Below are 21,906 nucleotides of genomic sequence, written 5' to 3'. Positions count from 1 at the left end.
TTGAAGTATTGTGTTCACAATTTGCCCGAGTGAATAGCCCCTCGCGCAAAAGTTTTTTCCATCTTGTCACTTGCAAAATACCATCAATTAAAGAAGAATATTAAAAATGAGTGAAGTTGAAGTTAGTAACGTTACTGTAACCATGCACGTTTAGGTAACACCATTATTTCGCAACTTTAGGATTGTCTGAAATTTGATAAAGCATAAAAAACAAAACATACTCATAACTTGAAAAGCCAATTTCTCCAAAGTCATTCTAGAATTGCACCATAAAAAAGTTATCTCTGATGTTTCGTGACGTTAAGAAATTGATTTTTTCAAAATAGGTCAGCTGGTTGTCCTTAACATTATTGCACAGAAAGTGATTCAATACAATTCAAATGCATGCTATGTGCGAAGACTGCATAATGGGGCATTTCTAGTAACATTTACATGTTCAAATACTGAGCATTGTCAAAATTTAGTCCACTATTGTCTCCATTATTCTACCTAAGAATCAGGCCACACGCATTCTTCATTTCATGTAGTTACAAAAATGTAAAGACCTTTCAAAATATAACTTATCTGTTGCCACAAGTTCAAAACTTTTCAACCGTCTGAAGTTACTGAAAAGCTCATATCATAGAATTGACCAAAAATATTCTGTGTAGAATAATATTACTAATAGTAGGTAAAATTGAGGATGATGGGCTTAGACATATCATTTCATATGGAATGCCCTATTTTCAACATACTCGAAAAACGAAATGCAATTTTTGGGTAGGTACGTAAATTTGCCCTTTGAATATACAGTAATAGACATGTGAAGCTACGCACTTCTATCGCAAATTTAAAATAAAAACGACGCGTAATCAAATTAAGATCAGGAAAGAGGGAGTTTCTGTCATTTTCAATGTTCGATTTTTAAGTTTAACCAGGTGATTGGAAATAGATCATATATACTCGCGAAAAAAAGTGCCTAAACTGTTAATGGATCATATATTGGGCGGTCTCATTAATTCATTCACATCACATTCTTGCCAATAATAGGATTAAATAATTCATGGTAAACAGGAATTCAGATGTACCTTAGTTCACCATTCGTAGTTAAAAATTTTGTACTACTCGGTCAGAATTTCGAGTTCCACGATGCCAATTTTTCCATATGTTGCTAATACACTGCCAAATATCCTGCAAAATTTACAGCGAAATCAAAAGTGGCGCATTGAAACAAAAAAAATAATTTCCATAATCTTTCGGTGAAAATAGCATTTATGATGCCGTCAAAAATATAACATATATTGCATTGAATAGTGCATGTGAAAACAAAACTTTTTTGTATTCAAGTTTGCTTTGTTCGACTTTAATCTTCCATAATATAAGAGTGTAAAAAAAAAACATTGCCGAAACGAGTAAATTAAAAAAGCTGAAAAAATTCACAGAGAGTACCTTTAAGCAGTACTACTATATAACCAATTATGGAACAGATCCGAGAGGATAAAAAAAAAGTGGCCGAGTTGGTGTAGACCGTCCCACATGCACTTTTTGAATAACTCTAATATTTCTCCATGGCTTTGTACCAAAATTGGTACACCACTGTTTTGGGGGTGGCTGAGTTCAGATTTGAAAGCAGAATTGCAAAATTCAATGTGAGGGATTCAAAATGGCAACGGCAATATTTTAAATTTTTGTGTGAGTAACAAATGTTTCAGTCAAAAGTTGTACGATTCAAAACGGGAAAAAAGATGAGAGATTCAGAAAATAGTCGGAGCCCACATGTAGTGGTGGGCTCCTAGGGACATTTTCTGGCAGTTGCGATTGGAATTGCGTCGGCTGCTCAATCAGACAGTAACTGTCAGCCAATAAAATTCGAATGACTTGACTTACGCGCATAAGGTGCGCACTTTCCTCATGGTCACGGTATAGGAGTCGGTCTAGGGGAAGGACTTGGATTAGTTTTTGAGAGGTATAATTATGAGTGACTCGTGCGAAAATTAGGATCGAAGTGGCGAGTTAAAGGAATGTAGAAGACTGCTAGTTGCGAGTTAGTGTTGTTTTATTCACTAATACAAAGCAGGATCGGCGGGTTCGAGTAAAGGTACAAGGATGACAAAAGAGTATTTATTTTATTAACACACAGAAAAAAATCTGTTAACTGAATAGCGTTGACTTGGGCGGAAGTACAAAACCCCCCCAAAAAAAAAATATCTCTAGAGCGGAAGCGTTTTACAAAAGTGCCCTTTGTTGGTGGCGCGCTCTGTTGCCATGTCCGTCCAACCTGGGCTTTTAAGGTTAATTTTCAACAGTTAGAAATGAACCTGCTGAATCGGCGAAGATAAAGCGAGGATATAGGGCGTAAAGTGACTATAAGATTCTGGGAAAGGAAAATGAGGTCTGCAGGACGTAACAATTTTATTAAATCAAAATTTTCTTATTTCAGATATTTTAAAAAGGGTGGTTGTTTATTTTATCGAAAACTTAAAAAAAAAACTTTATTCGTAAACTATATGTACGATAACAAATTGCGTGCGGTTATAAATCACTTCAATAAACTTTCGAAAACATTTCCGCGTACTTCAATGCACCGTTGAACTCCCATTTGACATTGTTTGACTGTGGATCGTATAGCACTCGGGATAGCGCGACCCGCGTTGATAATTCGATAATTTGATATTGCAAGTACGGTTTGCGAACAACGTTTTTTTGTTAAAGTTTCTAATAAAATAAACAAACAACCTTTTAAAAATATTTAAAATAAAAAAATCTTGAAACAATAAAACTTTGAAATGAAGAACTTAAAAAATCCAAAAATCTGTCAGATGCACGCCTCTGTGAATCCTGCCTAACATGCAAAACTCATGAGTCAGGGCTCGTATCTCATCACGAGTTGACTTTAGGTGGTAAGTATGTAGTACTTTTCGATGCAGAATTTGATACCCTTTTAGATACCGACGAAAAAAATATGTTGTTTCATTTAAAAAAACCAAATTGACTTTCGTCTGGCCTTGGCGAGTTCACTTACGGAAAATCTGATACTCATCTTTTTTCCCGCTTCGAACCTACAACTTTTGTCTAGAACATTTTTCACTCACGCTTTTGGTTTTCGAGATATTTGACTGGATAGATTAAAATGAGACACCCTGTATAACTAAAATCAAAACTGAATCTGGCCAACTAACCAGCTAGCCGGCTTCTCACCAATGCCAGCCTGATGCCAATATAAAACAAAAAGTGAAATAACTTTATGACTAGTCTTTTGATATGTTAGGGATCATTTTTCATCTTCAGGAGGTGGCAGATTTACATAATAACTAACGCAATGAAATCGGAGACCCCAAGAACCCCTACAGGTACACCGACTTTGAACATAAAAACAAAATTCATACTGAAACTAAAAATTTACCTCGACTCTACTTTCACCCTCAAGGAGTGGCAAATTCCAGAAATAAGTTCTGAAATGAAATCAGGGGCCCAATTAAACCCCGGGTACTAATTTTGGTGCATTAGCTCGGTTGTATGTGGCTACTAGTATTAGCGTAAAAACTGAAAAAATTCGTACCAGTTAACGGGTAAAGCTTGTTAATTTGGATACAGTGTTTTAATTTGTATTAATTGAAATGATGAAAAAAATTAACTGAAAGTGGTTTTAGTAGCTAACAGGCCACCCTGTTATAAACCTTATAGCATAATTTTCTTGACTTGAAAATTGTGTGTGATTCGGTATGAGTTAATATAGGTTTTTGCAGACCCACAGGCGGCAACACACGGGTGAACGTCCGTACAGTTGCTTGGAATGTCAACATCATTTTACGAACTGGCCGAATTACAATAAACACATGAAACGAAGGCATGGTATAAATACGTCACATACGAAGCATCTTCAACAACCACAGCAGCAAATCCAGCAGCAGCAGCATCAGAATAATTCTCCGGAAGATGCCATGACCATAGGACAACATGGAACACCAACTTCTATGCAGGTAATAACATAGCCAAATTAAAAAGAGTGTTGGCAAAACAAGGCGTTCACTTTGTGAAATATTTCCATATCATATTTACAACCGAAAAATAAAATCACCTTAATTATTTATTTTCAAATGTTGAATATAGAAATAATTGACACGTATTGTTTTATTTCAATAAGACATGCAAACATTCAGAGTTATGAATTCTTGAAGTTTCACATTCAGAGCAAGCAAACTTTTTGCGAATGATTCTAATGTCTAAACAATTTCATAATAAAAAACAAAATTTTCAGAGAAACTCGAGAATCACTCAAACTGTACATAAATGAAAAAATATATATATATATAATATAACAAATATGCAATTGTGTAAAACAAATATCATTTGCAACAATATTAACTCTCTAATCATGTATCTTTTTTTCTACCCTCTAACTCATGAGTGGGGTTGCAAAAGCAGCAATGGGACTCGAAATAACATAAATCTTTTTATTTTTTAATAAGGGAACGAATGGTAAAAAGAAAATCTAATTTCATTCAAGTTCAGTTGGTGAAACTACTGAATTAACTACCATAAAGTGCTATAAAAACGGCAAACACGTCATATTTCGAACAAAATCTCATATCTTTTTTTTTAAATATCCGATTTCTAAATTTGAAAAGTGATTTTGGAGAGGATACATCAGATTAACAGGAAAAAATAACTATTAGCAGAATGGGAGAAATAAAGAATATGAAAATATAAAAAAAGTCATTAATAACGTAGAAAAAAGTATTTGTAAGGGGTTTTCATATATTTTCAAGTTCTTATGTTTGAAAAATAGTATACAATTGGTAATAATTAATTGAGAAATAAATCGTATAACTCATTCGACTGCAAAAGCGTAAAGGCAGCAATGCACCGTTCGGTGCTCCTCACAGACGCCTAAATTGTACATTTGTACCATTTTCTGCATAAGAAAATAGCATACATTTTATACAAAGCGTCCGAGATCACGGAGAAAATTACTTCAGTATATGAAATATATGGCTTTAGATAATACATATATGTAACTATTGATGCTTAAATTACATAATAACTTAACGTAATTGTTCTGCGTAATGGCCGGTGAGCAACTGATCATGGTTCCGCCCGACGGCATAGCGCCTATGATATAACTGTGGTCCTTGCTAACAAGAACGCGGCATCGAGTTCTCTGGATACTTACTCGAACGGTAATAATTAAGAATTGGTCTGGCGGCCGGTCAAGATAGTCCAGGGCATTTAGATCAAAATCAGTCAGAATGAAGAAATTTTTGGAGACAGCAGATATCGAGATGCGGTTTTCTGCATTGTGTTCAGGAAGATCCCAGGAAACAAGTCTATATCGTCTGGTGGGGCCATTTTTCGAAATATGCATTTTGCAATTGCATAATTACTTGCAATATTATGAGAACGACTGGAAACTCGGAAAAATCGCTCGGAAATCGTTACTCGGAGGTTTTTGGGGATGATGAATTCAATTCTGGCGTTAGAATTATCTGGGGACATTCGGAGGTGGCTCTGCGGGGGCACCCGGGGGGTGATTGGGGGAAAAATTGCAGCGTCCATGAAAACAAACGAAAATCGTTACTCGGGGGTTTTGGGGATGCCGAATTCAACTCTGGCATTAGAATTATCGGGGGGTATAAATTATAAACATTTTAATTTAATCTTGAATCATATTTCACATATTATAAATAAATTGCTTCCGGCTGCTCTACGGCTAAAATCACAAATTATGAAAATAACACTTTATTCAAATGATAAATCGTAGGAGTTTCTATTAATATTGAATTTAGCATCCCAAAAAACCCCCGAGTAACGATTTTCGTTTGTTTTCATGGACGCTGCAATTTTCCCCCCAATCACCCCCCGGGCGCCCCCGCAGAGCCACCCCCGAACGCCCCCGAATAATTCTAACGCCAGAATTGAATTCAGCATCCCCAAAAACCCCCGAGTAACGATTTCCGAGCGATTTTTCCGAGTTTCCAGTCGTTCTCATAATATTGTAAGTAATTATGCAGTTGCAAAATGCATTTTTCGAAAAATGGCCCCACCAGACGATATAGACTTTTTTCCTAGGACCTTCCTGAACACAATGCAGAAAGCCGCATCTCGATATCTGCTGTCTCCAAAAATTTCCGATTTATTTCCTATCCTCCCTGGACTAAGAAGTCTACGGGCCGGGAAGTTGTAAATACACTCCTCGCGCGAACCTGTACGCCGCATCCACGGCATCTGGGAAAACGGGCGGTTAGCTTCTTCGAGAGAAACTGTCCCTCTGCTGTGGAGAAGGTTTGTGTGTACTCCTTGCACATCCTTATACGCTGGCAGTTGAAGTGGTACGAGAGGTTCAAGTAAACAGTAGATGTTGACCCAGGTGCTTTCCGAGGCACAGCAGGATTTGCACACCAGGTAGTCGGTAGATGAGGTGATTGGGAGAATAATTCGTAGTCATCAGGGTTGATATTGGGCTCTCGGTGGTCGGAATTGTTGCTGTCCTGGTACCTTGTTTGTTTGCGCCGAAGCGTGAAACACAGAGTTGACAAAAAAAGAATTAGTAGTAGTTTACTATCTATTTTTTACCGAGTTCGCTTGTAGTACCCTGCCAGGGATACGTTTTCCAGGAGTTTCATCAATTGTGCGCCTTTGTGACGCGTCACGGCGTTCTGAAACGCCACGTTACAGTACATAATTGTCGGCGCGTGACGATTTGAATACAGTATTCTGAGCTGTATTCACCCAAGCTAAGTTTACCGTATACAATTAGAAATCTACACCTTTTGTTAATAGGCGGCCTAGCGGGGGCTGCGAGACGGTGGTACCCGATATCAGGGGCCTCGCTCGAACGTGGCCGCAGTGAGAACAGTCCAATTTTGATATTAGTTAAATTTGAGATCTGGGGCAGAGAGGTGTCTCGTCCAGGAGCTGGAACCGTTGTAGCTTGTGGGTACGTTCTCTCCCTGTACGTCGCTCGGGTCTTGTGTGAGATTACTGACACCATTGCAGTGTAATAATTTTTGGTAATCTGAATTGTTGGGTGCTAACCTGTGTCAATATAATATTTTGCTATTGAACGATGGCCTCTCCCTTGTCTTGGAACTCACCCTCTCATCCGTCCCCGACATACATGTTAGGGTGGTACAAGAAATTTTTTTTCCGTTCTAATCCCCTGCGATGTTACTGTTTGATAGAAAAAAAATCTTCCCAAAAGATGAGGCCCTAACTCAAATCTAAAAGGTCACGCATTTCATTTTTATTTCCTGTTCCTTTAAACCTATAAGATTTCAATGTTCGCCAAAAGTTAAAATAGTCGTAAACTTTCAACAATTTTTAAATTCATGCATAGATCCTTGAAGCTGATTCTTCAAGCTTTCCAAATCTATATAACAAAGTATAGTTATGATCACTAGAACACACATTATAGTCATCTGAAAACTACCGATTCCCACCGAAAAAGAAGAAACGAAAATCGGTAGTGTTCTAATGATGATAATTATGCTTTGTTATAAAGATTTAGAAAGCTTCATGGATCAGCTTCAAGGATTTGTGAATGAATTCAAAATATACCGAATAGTTTATGAATATATTAACTTTCAGCGAAAAGTTAAATTTTCCCATGTTAAATGAATGGGAAGTAAAAAACAGATGGATGATCTTTAAAACCTGAGCTAGAGAGCTCATCTTTTGGGAGGATTTTTTTTCTATCAAACACCAGCATTTCAGGGGGTAAGAGTGAAAAAAATGTATTTTTCTTTCGTAAACCACCCGAATATATACGTACTAGATTATTTCTTATATGAAATTAAAAAGAAAAAATATACGATAGAGCCTGTTAAATCAGTTCTAAATGGTGAAAAAAAAATTCCTTAATTTTTTCAAAATTTTATTCTATTTCCCTAATCTTTCTGTTTAACCGGCAAGTTTCAAATCATTCAAAAATCTGCTCATTCACCATATTTTGTACTGAATTTTATTTCAAAGTTATTCGTGGGCAAATAAAATCCATAAGATCGAATATTGAGTGAGATTTATCTTCTTTTCAGTGAAAAAAAAAAATCGAAAAATTCTGCGAAGAATTTCTTTAAAAGCATTATATTTATTTGATTTATCAAAAAAAAAAATCATTCCTCAACATTTATCAGAAGTCCAATTCATGTTTTCAAAATTCATGTCAAAAAATTTGATCCTCATTTTGACAACGAAACCAACAGTTTTGGTGTAGTATACAAGATTAGATCAAAGTTTTAATAAATTGAACTTTGATCTTGAATCACTTTTGAACGAGTGGACTAATCAAAAAATGTTTTCAGACCTTTTTTGTAGAACGTTCAATTCTATACAAAGATCAGAATAGCGCTTTTTTATTCGATCGGTCGTTTAAAAGGTATAAAGATCAGAAGAAGCGAAAATAATTTTTCCCATGTTATTTTTATGGGAATTAAAAAAAATGCGATGAGGACTATTTTAATATTAATATTAAGGGCTCATTTTTACACAGTCATTTTTTTACACCAAAACGAAACTTTTGAGCCTGTTTCTGAGCCGACTTCCGAGCGGTTAGCGGCGACGCCGCGCTATGAGCTGAAATTCTCCATTGCCAACATAATTGACTAGGGAGAAAAATAAGATGCACTTAGGTTTCGGCGCAGGACATTTTGGTGCAACCATATTGACGCGGAGACGTTTCGAGACAAGGCGTTTTGGCTCAAGGACGTTTCGGCACGGAGACATTTCGACATGGGGACGTTTCAGCCCGGTGGTTTTTCGAACTTATTCTAACATTTGGGCATCGCCAGTCACCTTTCGCGTTTTTTTGCACAGGATGGTGTGTGTGTTTTCGGATATGCCCCTCTCATATGGAGGCCGACCTTATTCTATCCGTTAGGCTGCGACAGTCACCTTCCGCATTGTCGCAAGGAATGGCGTGTTGTGGTTTCGGTTACGCTCCTGTCGTACGGAGGCCGACCTTATTCAATCATCCCCGCGCCAAAACGTGACCGTGCCGAAACGTCACCGCACCGAATCATCCCTACGCCAAATGTCGTCACACCAAATCGTCCCCTCGCGGAAGTAGGCGCGCCAAAACAGCCGCACCAATAAGTCCTGCGTCCGAAAAAATAAGCAGTTTTAGAATCAATATCCGTGTGTGTATTAGACGTATGTATGTTGCGTATCACTGTTTATTATGTCGAAATGTTTTACTTCTGTCGCGTGCGGTTACCAGACATATGTTTTTTTCCAGCCATTACAACGGTGAAATTATTACTCTAAAAACTATTAACATTAATCATTATTTATCCTATATATTGTGTTTTATTTACATGTCACTTGTGCGAATGATTTTCAGTTTACATATAAATGTAACGATGCGATCCAAGGGTGACCTGGGTCACTTGAGAAATATCGAAAGTCAGGGCGTCAGACTTCATACGATGAACTGCAAATGTTTTATGCGTGGACAAAGGTTTTAATTTGTTTGATGCAGATATCTTCAGGCTCATCACTTCTTAAATTTCGATAAGATTTCATTCCTCAGGAGAAAACAGAAGATTTGCTGAATCTGTCGGTAAAATAAGGGTCATCTTTTAAATTCTGTATCACTTGTTCCTTGGGCCCGATTTGGTTTAAACTTTCAAGACCGATTGTCTACATCAAAAAAAGTATTAAAACGCACTTAACCATTAAATAAGTAGAAATTACAATTTTGATTTCATTACTCATATAACATCACATGAACCTATCACTCACACATTTAACACATTTTTTCTCGTACGAACAGTGATTCGGTTTTGCAAAAGTCTTGAGACTAATGGAGCGAATCGAGGGCACACTCTTTAGAATCGATTTCCGTATAAAAAGAAACTACAGAAATGTTTGTTTTGAAACAAATGTAGATAACTACCTCAAAAACGGTGTTTTTAAAACATACGCCTTTTTCATGCTTTAATTAAATTTTTTGAATTCGGTAATATTTTTATTGAAAAAAGCAAGGATTTTTTACTGGAAAGTATATGTTGAAAAAAATTTGTTTCCCAAATACCAACACAAAAAAAAAAATAGCAACCCATAATTTGAATTTTTCAAACTTTGAATTGCACGACAGAAGTGGTGGGGTCATCTGGAGAAACGCTTAAGTGCACTTTTATACTATTCCTAATGTAGACAATCTTCCTGAAAGCTTGAGACAACTTGAGAATCCCAAGGTACAAAAGTTATGTAGAATTAAAAAATGACTCATAGGCCTTTTTTATGAACATTATGGAAATGTTTCGCCAAATCTTCTCCATATTTTTACATCACCGGAAGTATGCAGGGAATATTTGATGAGATAGGCCACTCGAACCAGTCGAGATGACTCTGAGCGTGCCCAACGCTAACCACTGTAGGATTTCCCCTCACGAAATATTCCCTGTATGCACGTAAGTAATCAATATTATGTAACAATTACGGATGGATTTCAAATTAAGGCCATGAACATAATAGATATCCTGCTGAGTGTTGTACATGATGATGAATTTTACCACGAGTGTTATTTATCTAGATAAATCTGAGATTATTCTCATATGTACAATTTCATTTACTCAAGATAAAAGATGATTCCTCATGCAATTATCTTCATAAAAAATAAGGTTATCATCATTTTCACATAGATGATCAAAAAGACAATGACAAAAACAGGGGATACTCAACAAATTGAGAAAAAAATTATTAATTCAATAAACTACTGCCATGCGGGTGACAAAAAAAGTATGTTACTGCTACAAACAATTTTTCGTTGAGGCAATGAAAAATTTAGTGGGATCAACTAAAGAGATTATGTTTTTTCAAACAGAGACAGTTTTGCTTGGATCAATTAAAATAGAATTCGTACAAGAATCAGTAGATTGTGCACCAAGAGGGCAAAGTAGGTATTTTTACGCGTAAGCGTTCGCCTACAGCTCATATTGTAAATACGCAACGCGAAGACTGCCTCCATCGTGCATACGATACTTTCTGTAACAAAAGTTTGATTTACAAGTTTTTCTTTATGGTTGGGTACAAAGCACGTAAAAACGTAAAAGTGCACTCTTACGCACTCCAATGCTCTTTCTGTGTCCTGTCGCAAAAACGATTACTTTACGTACAGAACGCAGGCAAAAAAAGACACGTGAAACAAATATATAAAATATCTTTTTCATCCCCTGCAAAAATATATGATTTAGCTCGAATATTTTTTTTTTCGATCATGTAGATTGCGAAAAGGTAAGACGTAGCTATTAATTATTGGTGACCAGAAAATTGCGTCAGAGTTTTGACAACGAATGGCGTTACCTATGTTTCAGTAAACAGTTCATCTTATTTGTAAACCGCAAAAAAAGTTGAGGATGAAAATCAGATTTATCCCGATGAAAATGACAAATACACTTACATCATCTCTATAGGACAAAACATGAAATGAATTGATCTAAGATAATTATTTCAGATAAAATTATTTAGGAACGTACAACACTGATCCTATCCACGTTGAAAACAGTATAATCGTAACATTAGTACTCGCTAGCACCACAGTGATGCATACAAAAGCCCTTAAACCTGAGTTATCCCCATACTCTTCAAGTCCGATAATCGATGCCAAATACCTGCAATAAAGGAATAAAACCAGAAGCGTCTCAACAACACAGCTTTTGAAATTTCTCGATCATGTTATTTATTATTTATGTTTAGGTGAGACAAGCCGTTTCCTGTACATCGATGGCGCAACCAATTATCCTGCAAACGATTCCAACAACAGGAATACAAAACCTTCAAACACAAGTACCAGTAACTACGCAAGAAACTGTGCCCAGAGAGAGAAGTTCATCCTTCTACAACGCTGTTCCTTCCGCACTGCCAAACTTCTTACCACCAAATTTGCCATACAATTTTTACAATATATCCAATACAAGTGATAGTAACCTTACCCAAAACAGGTAAAAGTTGGTAATTAGGGCTTACTGTAATGAAAAAAAAATTGCGGGTGCAAAATAATGCGTAATAAGCTGAATTCGAAGAATACTTCAGATATGATTCAATTTGAAATATTATCACATTGGAATTTTACTAGCACATGACGCCGTACTTCCCCTTTGTAATTGACATTGGATATGAAAATTAATACATTATAACAACATTCTCGTTTGTGACATCTTGGTTTTCGTAATACTGATTGAGAGTGGCGTTCTAACTATACGCTGATCTAAAACAGCTTATGCTGATCAGACTGAGTAATTATTACAGACCTTTTTTTATACTGATGAGGAATCCGTTTGAAGAATTTGTCCATTACATTGAATTTTTATGAAATTTTATATTTTATTGAGTTTACAAACACTTTATTTCGGACATTCTACAAACAGATTCTAAAGATGATTGAAAATGATTTGGTCGTATTTGTGCTGTGGAAAGTAAGTCAATTTTTCTGACCAGTAGTTATTAATTAATATATATTAAGGCTTTAATTCCGTAAGAATGTTTGTAGAACAATATTCGGAAGAAAAATAAAGAAAATAAACATTGAATTTTTGCTCGTCCGTTTTTATTTTATTTAGCGGATGTAATATTGTGTAATATTATTGTGCAATGACAAATCCTTTCCAACTCGAACGTAAATTACGGAATGTCAGTTCAAATGTCATTCTGTTTCGTAAGTAGACCGTATGTGTATTCTACATTTTATTTAACGTGTCGATATTTTTAAATGTATGATAATCAGAATCACCTCATGGTTTCGTATGTGAGTTAAAGTTGAAGTTTCATTCAACAGTTACATTTACGGCAAATGTATACGGATACAGAATTATACATTTTCGTGTGTACACATAGCTCCTTCATGTGGCAAAAACATTTTAGAAATATTACAACTGTAATGTTTCCCATTGCTGTAATTGATTTAGTCTAATTTTTTTCAACATTATCAAATCATCAGAATGTGCGCACAGAAAACTGACATTTGTAATGTTTTTGTAACATTTCTATTAAATGTTGATGTAATATTTATATTTCTATAGTTTTTCGCAAGTGGAAAAAACGAATACGTATCAAAATTCAACAGGATGAATCTGATATGGTTCCTCTGTTTGGACATCCTGCACGCTATTCACTCAGCTAAGAATTAACACTTATTAAGTAAGGCCAATAAATGAGGCTGGTAAGTCGCCGATAATAATAGGTATTGTGATACAGAATAGAAATCAAGATTCATTAAGATTTTCATAAATTTTTCATAGTTTAACAATAAATACTATTAAAGGATTTTTCAAATGGTTCCTAACTAAGCGGCGTAGATCAAGGTTAGGTGGTAAAGAGAACTCGGGTGGCGGTACTTTTTACTTTTATGCGACCGGTAAAACAGCGCGGTTCTTTATTAACACCATGCTTTTTAGAGACGTATACATAAATACATATCGATACTGCAGACTATAGAAACTCTAAAGCGACGTACAATACAGTTAACGAGACGCACACATTCACGGCGGTGCGCTCGGGACAGACTAAAGCCCGCTGCACACGGGGCTTGTTTTGCTGATAGATCGCATGCGGGGTACTAGGATGGCTGCTCTGCTGGGAGCGCTGCTAGAAAGTGGCGCCTCTGATGGCTCTGAAGCGTGGTCGCGTGCTGGATTTCGGTGATAGAACGTGTGCTATTTTTCGTGATGGTTTTCTTGCGCGTAGCAAAATACTATTTTTAAAAACCTGATAAAAAAAAGACGAACGAGAAATTTTTATTTTCCACGTATTCCTTTTCAAAATTCAAATGTCGAAAAAAACACCCTATCGTGCCTTTATCTCCGTAGAAAAGCAAAAAAAACTTTTAAGCAGCCTGAAGGGAATGATAAATGAGAAATTTCCATTTTTCATGTGTTCCTTAAATTTTCAATTTTCAAAAATCGACAAACAAACCAGAAAAAAATGATGAACGAAGGAAATTTTTGTTTTCCACGTTTTCCTTAAATTTTCAAAATTCAAAAATCGAAAAAAAACAATCATGACAATTTCTTCGATGTAAAATCTTGTTCGATCGAGGGGGAATAAATTCTGGTTAGAAAGTGACAGAAAAAGAGTACATCAACCTGTTTTGACATCGCCGACAACCAAAAAATCTTGATTTTCATTTTCTTTTATAAAAATTCCATTCCATAAGTCTCCTGTTTGTTTTTTCATTTCGTTATTTATGTTTAGTATTTCACGTCATTCTTTATGTATAATTGTAAGCATTAAAAATTACTCCAATTGCTAAAATTAAGGTCAATGTGAAGCGGCAAGATCGATGAAGGAACAAAAATTAACTACAGTTCACAGTTCTCAGGAACTATGGATTTTTCTCGGTCGAACTTTTCTCTCTGACACCAGCTTCGATAATCGTTGAGAAAAAGTCGTAAAAAAATATAATCGTTCCCTTCGTCGCTTGCACTTCGAACGACACTCTGGCCATTCACACTCTCCGGAATTTCTCGAAATTTCCCAGAAGTCCTCGGCGAATATCCAAAAACTCGAGAATCTGTGTAATTTTGGAGGGATTCTTTTTTCAATTGTCGATGCTGCTTAGTCAAAGAGATATTTTCAAAAGTCTTTCGTACACAAACAAAATTCGAATAATATAAAACCAGTAATGGCATTTATTTATTTCTGTATAAACATTGTACAAATACTGTCAAATACAAATACAAGCCGCGGCCGCAGTGCTAGTAAATAAATTAATAAATGAATAAATACTATGAACTTGCTCGTAGAGCAACGACTAATAGTTACCTCGTTCAATAGCGGTATATTGAAATGGCACTATGCCTGTAGTATTAAAGTATTCACAAAATTTATCTCGTATCTCTAGAACTTCGTTACTGCTTCGGTTATTTCTCAGATATAGGGAGGCATTCTGCCCTTCGGATAATTGTACTGTATTACAATTACTATCAACGCGGGTTGAGATTCTGTAATTATGCGGTACGTACCATTGACTGGAATCATTGTTAGATTTATTGATTAAATAATTATGTAAAAGCACACACGCGTAAGTTATTCTCTCTACGTTTTGAACGGAGAGAGATATCGTAGAAAGTAAAACGCGCCATCTGTTTGCCAGTATGCCAAAAGCGTTTTCAACAGTTCTGCGAGCACGGCTCAATCTGTAGTTGAATATTCTTTTGTCAAGCGTCAAGTTTCTATCCGGATACGGCTTTAACAAATTAGGTTTCAAGGCAAATGCGTCGTTACCGACAATCACGTACGGTAATTTGTAACAAAAGCCTGGAATTTCACATGGAGCAGGTAAGTCCAACGTTCCATCGTTGATCTTAGTCCATAATGGGCTCTCACGCAAAACAGCAGAATCGTGCATACGTCCATTTCTTCCGACGTCAACGAACAAAAATCTGTATTCAGCACTGACAAGACCCAGAAGCACAATGCTGTCTTTTCCCTTATAATTACGGTAAATCGATCCGTCACTTCGAGGGGGACGAAAATTGATGTGTTTCCCATCCAGCGCACCGATGCAATGAGGAAAATTCCATAAAGTATCGAATTTGTGAGCGATAACCTGCCATTCCTTCGGCGATGATGGGAAATTCCATACTTTTGAGTCGAGTACTTCTACTATTGCTCTTAAAGTTTCATCAATCACTTTTGAAATTGTGTTCGCGGCTATGCGAGTGGAGTAGCTCAAATCTTGAAAGGTATTGCCCGTTGCTAAATATCGAAGAGTCACAGTGAGTCTGTCCCTCGGTGATATAGCTTGACGCATAACGGTATCCTGTTTTTTTATGGCCGGAGTCAGAAGTGTCAACAACTCATTCCAGTCATATTCTATCATTCAAGTATAATTGGTGAAACTGGCTGGATCTTCAGGGCTAAACAAAAATTTAGTATAAATATGCATTGAAAAGTCAAGTATAAAATTGAAAGTCCAAAAAAGTAATAATAAATAAAATGAAAATCATATGGTTACATACCCGAGCTCACGAAATACCATATTTAGAACATTCTGTCCTCTATCACGCCGTAACAGCCACTCGCGACTCCACAATTTACGTTTTCGTTGTTTCAGTAGATGTCTACGTTTAAAAGCAGTTGCTACAGCTGACACGATAATTGCTTTCCTACGTCGAATTATTTCAGCCGCAATAGTTTGTTGCACTTGAGCGTCCATGGTACTGTTGAGGTTAGAAATGCTGGGACTACGTATTCGCCTATACTTTCTCTCTAGGCTCCCTGCACGCCAGCACGCCTAGCGACAAGCATCGTGTGAAGCCAACCCAACGAGGGCGCCATCGTTGCACCCAGCGCCGCAGCCAACTTGGAACCCAGCGGTAAAATCTAGCAAGCAATCCAGCAGCAAAACAAGCGTCGTGTGCGGTGGGCTGTACTGCTGGCTGGCGCTCGGCTCAGCCGAGCGTCGGTGGGCTTCGGTTAGTTTCGGGTGTTTCCCGACGGGACGGGACTCACCCGTTCGGCTCTTCCCCGCGGGTTTGGGGTTTGTTGTGACTTGCACTCTAGGTGCAACGTCACAACTCCCCCCTCCCCACGCGGGGCGAGGCCTATAGGGTGAGCCGGCTTCGGTGACGGGTTTTGTGGTCATTTCGTCTGTGTTTTCTGTGGTCGTCTGTGGTCATTTCGTCTGTGCTATTCCTTTGGGGTTGGTTTTCTCCTTTTGGTATTTTCCGTCGTTTCTGTGCGCTGTCGTATCTTTTTGCCGTTGTCCGGGTTGCTGTCTGCTCCGATCTGTCGGGGTTAAGGGATTTGAGTCGGGTTGAATGATGTTGAACGCCGGTCACTTAGTCTTTGTAAATTTAGAATGATATCTTGTTACCGAGAGTTATAATTGAAAGTGTCTGTTTTCTGATTTTGATGATGAGTTAAAATTGATTGGAACGATTTATTTATTGAAAATGATAGTGTAATTATTATTATTATTACTTAAGATTACCTGATTCGGTTTGAATCAGGGCCGAACTTGATTTAATTAAGGAAAATGGAACTGCATAAAAATGTCTATTCGCGAAATGACGAGATTTAGTAAAGAACAGAAAAGATGGAAATGTAGAAGATAGTGAGTCTTTTGCAATTAACAGATTAACTGAAGCTCGAATTTAACGAATTAGCGCGAGACTTTAGGCCGGTCACAATTAAGATTTTCCAAACGCTACTCTTGCTCGAGAGGGCTAATCCGGGTTTACGTCCACGCACTTCGCGACTTGACAGACGAAAGACGCGGCTTCTTGGGCCCGAGGGTCCAAGGAGCTGCAGTTGTAATTAGTTACAACGGTAATTAGCCAATGAGGTGCGAGGGCGACCTCCTGGTGCCCAAATCCACATGGTCAGCGTTACTTCTCGCTCTTCGACGGTGTTCCGACGATTCTCAATCTCGTCGGTGACACATTGAAAATATGAACAAAAGATATTTGCATGCAATGTTCACACATTCATTCATACATTCCAATGAGTAATCTATTTTAATTTGATGGTTCTGAAGGTAGTGGTTTATCCTAGTTATTGATTATAATTTTAATTTAAAAAGAGGAATATTTCCAGGCTGAGCGCTACTGATACTAAGTCAGCAGTCTCTCATCTCAGTTCTTGGTACCAGATAAATAGAATAAAGTTGAACCTTATACTAGGGATCATCGTTGGTCTCTACGTGACTTTTGCCAGGAGGGGTGGAACTCGCTGTTATTCGAATATGAGATTTGCTGAAATGATATATGCGCATTGAAGTAATCGAAGAAATGAAATGAAATGGAATTTTAAAAAGGTACGCCAAGGCAGTACGTCGGGGCGTAACATCCCTCCCCACTTAGAAACCATCAACGTCCCCGTTGATGAATAATTAAAAGCTAGTAGGTATATGAAAATTGAGAGTAATTAAAAGATAATGTATGTGTACATGTGACAGTGTCACAATGATGATGAAGCATTCAGCATAACATAGCTTATAAAAACAAATTTAAGGTCGGCGGGAGAATAACTCTCTGTGATCAGTAACCTGGTCAGCCGGCCTTTACATAAAGAACACTATATATGTAAGGTTAACATAAGGGAGTAATAACAAGATTAATGGTGCTATAATCTATAACATAGTGACAAACGTTGCTACCGCAATTTAGGATGTAAGGTCGGCGGGAGAATAACTCTCTGTGATCAGTAAACTGGTCAGCCGGCCTTACATTAAGGATAACTATAACTCATGCTAACATAAGAGGATAACTGTATGATTAAAGGTGGTGTATTCTATAACAAGGCGACAATCGTTGCCATCGCAATTCAGGATGTAAGGTCGGCGGGAGAATAACTCTCTGTGATCAGTAATCTGGTCAGCCGGCCTTACATTAAGGATAACCGTAACTTATGCTAACATAAGGGGATAATAATATGATTAGAGGTGGTGTATTTAACAACATCGTGACAATTGGAACTTGGAATAATTGGGAGTGAATTACTACCACTCTACTCTACAAGAGGTGTAATGGAAATTGCGCCCGCACTATCGAATCAAATGCCTAAAACTCCTGCCCAGACAGCAGACATTTTCCGAGTTTATTCACTGGAAGTTTTTCTTTTATTATGTTCGCAATCATCGCTACTGCAATCCAGGATGTAAGGTCGGCGGGAGAATAACTCTCTGTGATCAGTAAAACTGGTCAGCCGAGCCTTTACATTATTGACGGCTGTAGCATAGTTTAGCGCGAGGAGTTACGTCTGGGGTGAGTAATCGCATTCGGGACGTTCGAAGTAGGCTTGGGTAAAAAATATCGATATATCAAAATATCGATATTTTATCAGAAAATAATCGATATAAATCAGCGATATTTTTTTCCCGCGATATATCGACTTTCGATATTTATTTTTAGATATCAAAATCGATATATTTTTTAAAGTTCTGCTGTCTGCTTTTGCGTCACATCATGTATTTGACTTTTTACAAGTCTGATGTTTTAAATTTAGAAAAAGAGTAAATAGGCAGTGCAGTAAAACACAAATAAAAATTACAGTCTATGACCTGCTTGTCTATGACAATGACACTGCTTGTTGGTTTGGTTGGTATCACTGCGCTTACTGCGTGTGTGTGTTGGTACGTACGTTGTTTATTGTGCTGCGAGTAAGCTTAGCGTAGCTCATTGTTATTTTTTGTGGGAATTGTGTTAATCTGTTAATGATAAAAAGTTATGTCTGCTGTATGGAAGTTCTTTAAAAAAAAAAGGGAACAACGTACCTGTTTCTTGCAACTTGTGCGGCAAAACGTATAAAACTTGTGGAAACACAACAAATTTGGCAACACATTTAAAAGTGAAGCACCATTATGCTTATTTGCAAATGGTAAACATACAAAATTCATCGAAAACCGAAAAGTTCAGGAATGATACTATAGATGTTGCGTCGGTAAACTTTGATGACACCAGTGTTGATGTAAGTCTCAAAAGATCCAAATTAAAATTGCAATAGTTAGTCAACTTTGACATGAGAAATTATTAAATCTGAACATAGCTACGTCAGAGGTTCCAAGCAGTGGCTGTGTCCCCAATGAACTGAAGCAGTATTTGGACCAACCACTTTTAGAAAGAAAATCTGATCCAATAAAGTTCTGGATAAATTGTCGTCATTTCACGCCGGTTCTCTCGGATATCTCTCTAAAATATATGATTTGCCAAGCTTCTTCAGTGTCATCTGAAAGGGTTGCTTCAGTGGTGAATTTGGCTGTACCGAATGAAAGGAGCAGATTAACAGGGGAGCACATCAAACAAAGAGTGCTCCTGATGTCAATATCAGACAAATATTGGTATGAATGAATAATGTATTTTTGTTGTGTTGATGATGTTGATTTTTCTTGGCTTTTCTGTATATTCAAATAATAAAACTGATGTCAAAACCACCAGATGTGTATTTGCTTTAAAATTTCGAATATTTCGGCAATTTTTATAGATAATCGCTTATTGCACAGACAATATCGATATATCAACATATCGATATATTTAGTCAATACTTATCGATATATTTGAAAAACATCGATACGATATATATCGATATTTTTTCCTCATTTGCCCATCCCTAGTTCGAAGGTAACAATTGTTCCTACAGTAACCTCAGATGTGAGATCGGCGGGAGAATAACTCTGTGATCAGTAAACTGGTCAGCCGAGCCTCACATCCAAGAGGATCAATATCCAACATGAATATTCTCATGAGACACTATATCGGACTAGCGGGCGTTATCGTTATTAAAGTATTAAGATGGCGATTATTGGCGTCAGAAATTATGTGAAATCGAATTTAAATGTTACCTACATGAACTAGTTTACATTTCAATGTGTATAACATGACAGAACTGATACAATTTCCCAAGAAGAAGAACTGATAATTATAATTATTAGATAGATTTTATGCACAACCGTCCGCTTATAACGATTGCAACTGCACCAGCGCGCGAGACTTCACCTCGTGTGGCCCTGAAATATAGATGTTGTTTTGGGGCCACAGTTGGCGGGAGAATAACTCTCTGTGATCAGTAAAACTGGTCAGCCGACCGGGGTGTTTTTTGGGTCTACGGGATCTACCCCACGCGCTGGAGCAGCGGCGTCGCATGTCGTTGAAAGCTTAAACGTAAGTAGGCGTTTCTTCTGTCCCGCCGGGACGGTGTTGCTTGTGTACCCCCGGCATAAAGGTGGAGTGGCTGCCGTCGATGTCCCATTCTTACAACCTCCCGTGCAACGACGATGGTCTGTTGGGTTATGTTCCAACAACCTTCAATGTCGAGGTGTTCGACATCGTGGTTGGTCCGTAGCATCCCGCAAATATCCTCATCGTGGATCCCTGGGTTCTCTCTGGTCTCTAAGCTCTTGAGTAGTTCCAGTTCTCGTAGGCAGCTTCCTCCCACGGTCGGATGCATGTTGTTCATTCTTAGGATCCTCAGATGTTTTAGTCGTGCGAGAGGTTCTAACGAAAATTGCCCGCGTATATTCGTGCACATGCTGATATCTAGAGTACTCAGAATGGTCAATGTTTGGCCTATGTCTTGGATGAAGTCAGCATCCACCCAACCACATGCTGTCACTGATAGTTCCCTTAGTGACCGGAGTGCTGATGCCAAGTGCGGTTCTGCTACTAGAAGGTCTAGTTCGACGAAGTCCCCTCTTTCTTCTCCTTCCGCCAGCTGTGGGTCTTCTTGAGGCGCATCGCTGGGTCCATCGCCGTGGATTTTAAGTGACCTTAGCGTATGTTGAGTATGGCTGTTTCCAACCAGTGCCGTTAGTAGTTCCGCACGCCTTAGCTGTAGGCAGTTCACAATCACCAGTGTTTCCAAGTGTTCTTGTAGTTCGATGTATTTGCCGATTCCTTCCGCCTTTGCCATATCACAGTTCTTTATCTGGAGTTCCCTGATTGATGTTTTGTGTCCCAGTCCCTTTCCTGTTATTTCATTGTTTTGGAGGATCAGTTTTTGTAGGTTTAAATTTTTGACGATTATCTTCTCTATTTCCCAGTCAATTGGTCCCGCACATTGTCCGATTTCCAGCTCTCTGAGGCCGAACAGATGATCACTCACGGATCTTAATGCTCCTCCCCTGATGTTAACGGTTGTCAACTTTAAAACCTCCAATCTTTGACACTCCTTCGCCGCCATGGTGATCGCGGTGGATTTTATCTCCGTAACCCCCTCTAGGTCTAAGGATCTTATATATTCTCCGCCCCTCTTGATAATCCATACTAAACCATCTGAATTGAATATTTGGTGCCATCCGCTCTTCCATTCCCAGCTGGTTGGGGTTATGGTTCTGGTGTAAGTATGGGAGCTTCTGCTTCCAATTCTCCATCGTTTGCACACTTGTTCCATCCGTGCACGTTCCTTGTATGGTAGATAACGTGCAATTTCGCAGATACTTTCGATTGGCAGTTGTTTTGCCTCCTTCGGCACGAATCCAGGTAGAGGGTCCTC

At 37.9% G+C, this 21,906-nt stretch overlaps 1 protein-coding gene across 4 annotated transcripts in view; it reads left to right on the top strand.

The window, feature by feature from the left end:
* The window catches only part of LOC124182969 (zinc finger protein interacting with ribonucleoprotein K-like), a 134,835-nt gene extending 122,361 nt beyond the window's left edge, over positions 1–12,474 (top strand). For 3 of the 4 annotated variants that reach the window (XM_046570855.1, XM_046570854.1, XM_046570853.1), the window contains 2 exons: positions 3,726–3,959; positions 11,674–12,474. In XM_046570855.1, coding sequence (XP_046426811.1) covers positions 3,726–3,959; positions 11,674–11,922 — 483 coding nt within the window. In that variant the 3' untranslated portion in view covers positions 11,923–12,474. Of the gene's footprint in view, positions 1–3,715; positions 3,960–11,673 lie in introns of those variants that run through there. The other variant, XM_046570856.1, reaches the window with a different exon arrangement.
* The last annotated feature ends 9,432 nt before the right edge of the window (positions 12,475–21,906 follow it).

This window comes from Neodiprion fabricii, chromosome 5 (genome assembly GCF_021155785.1).
Source record: "Neodiprion fabricii isolate iyNeoFabr1 chromosome 5, iyNeoFabr1.1, whole genome shotgun sequence".
Taxonomy (NCBI): domain Eukaryota; kingdom Metazoa; phylum Arthropoda; class Insecta; order Hymenoptera; family Diprionidae; genus Neodiprion; species Neodiprion fabricii.
The sequence above is the reverse complement of the archived record's forward strand: the minus strand, read 5'-3'. Positions and strand labels throughout refer to the sequence as shown.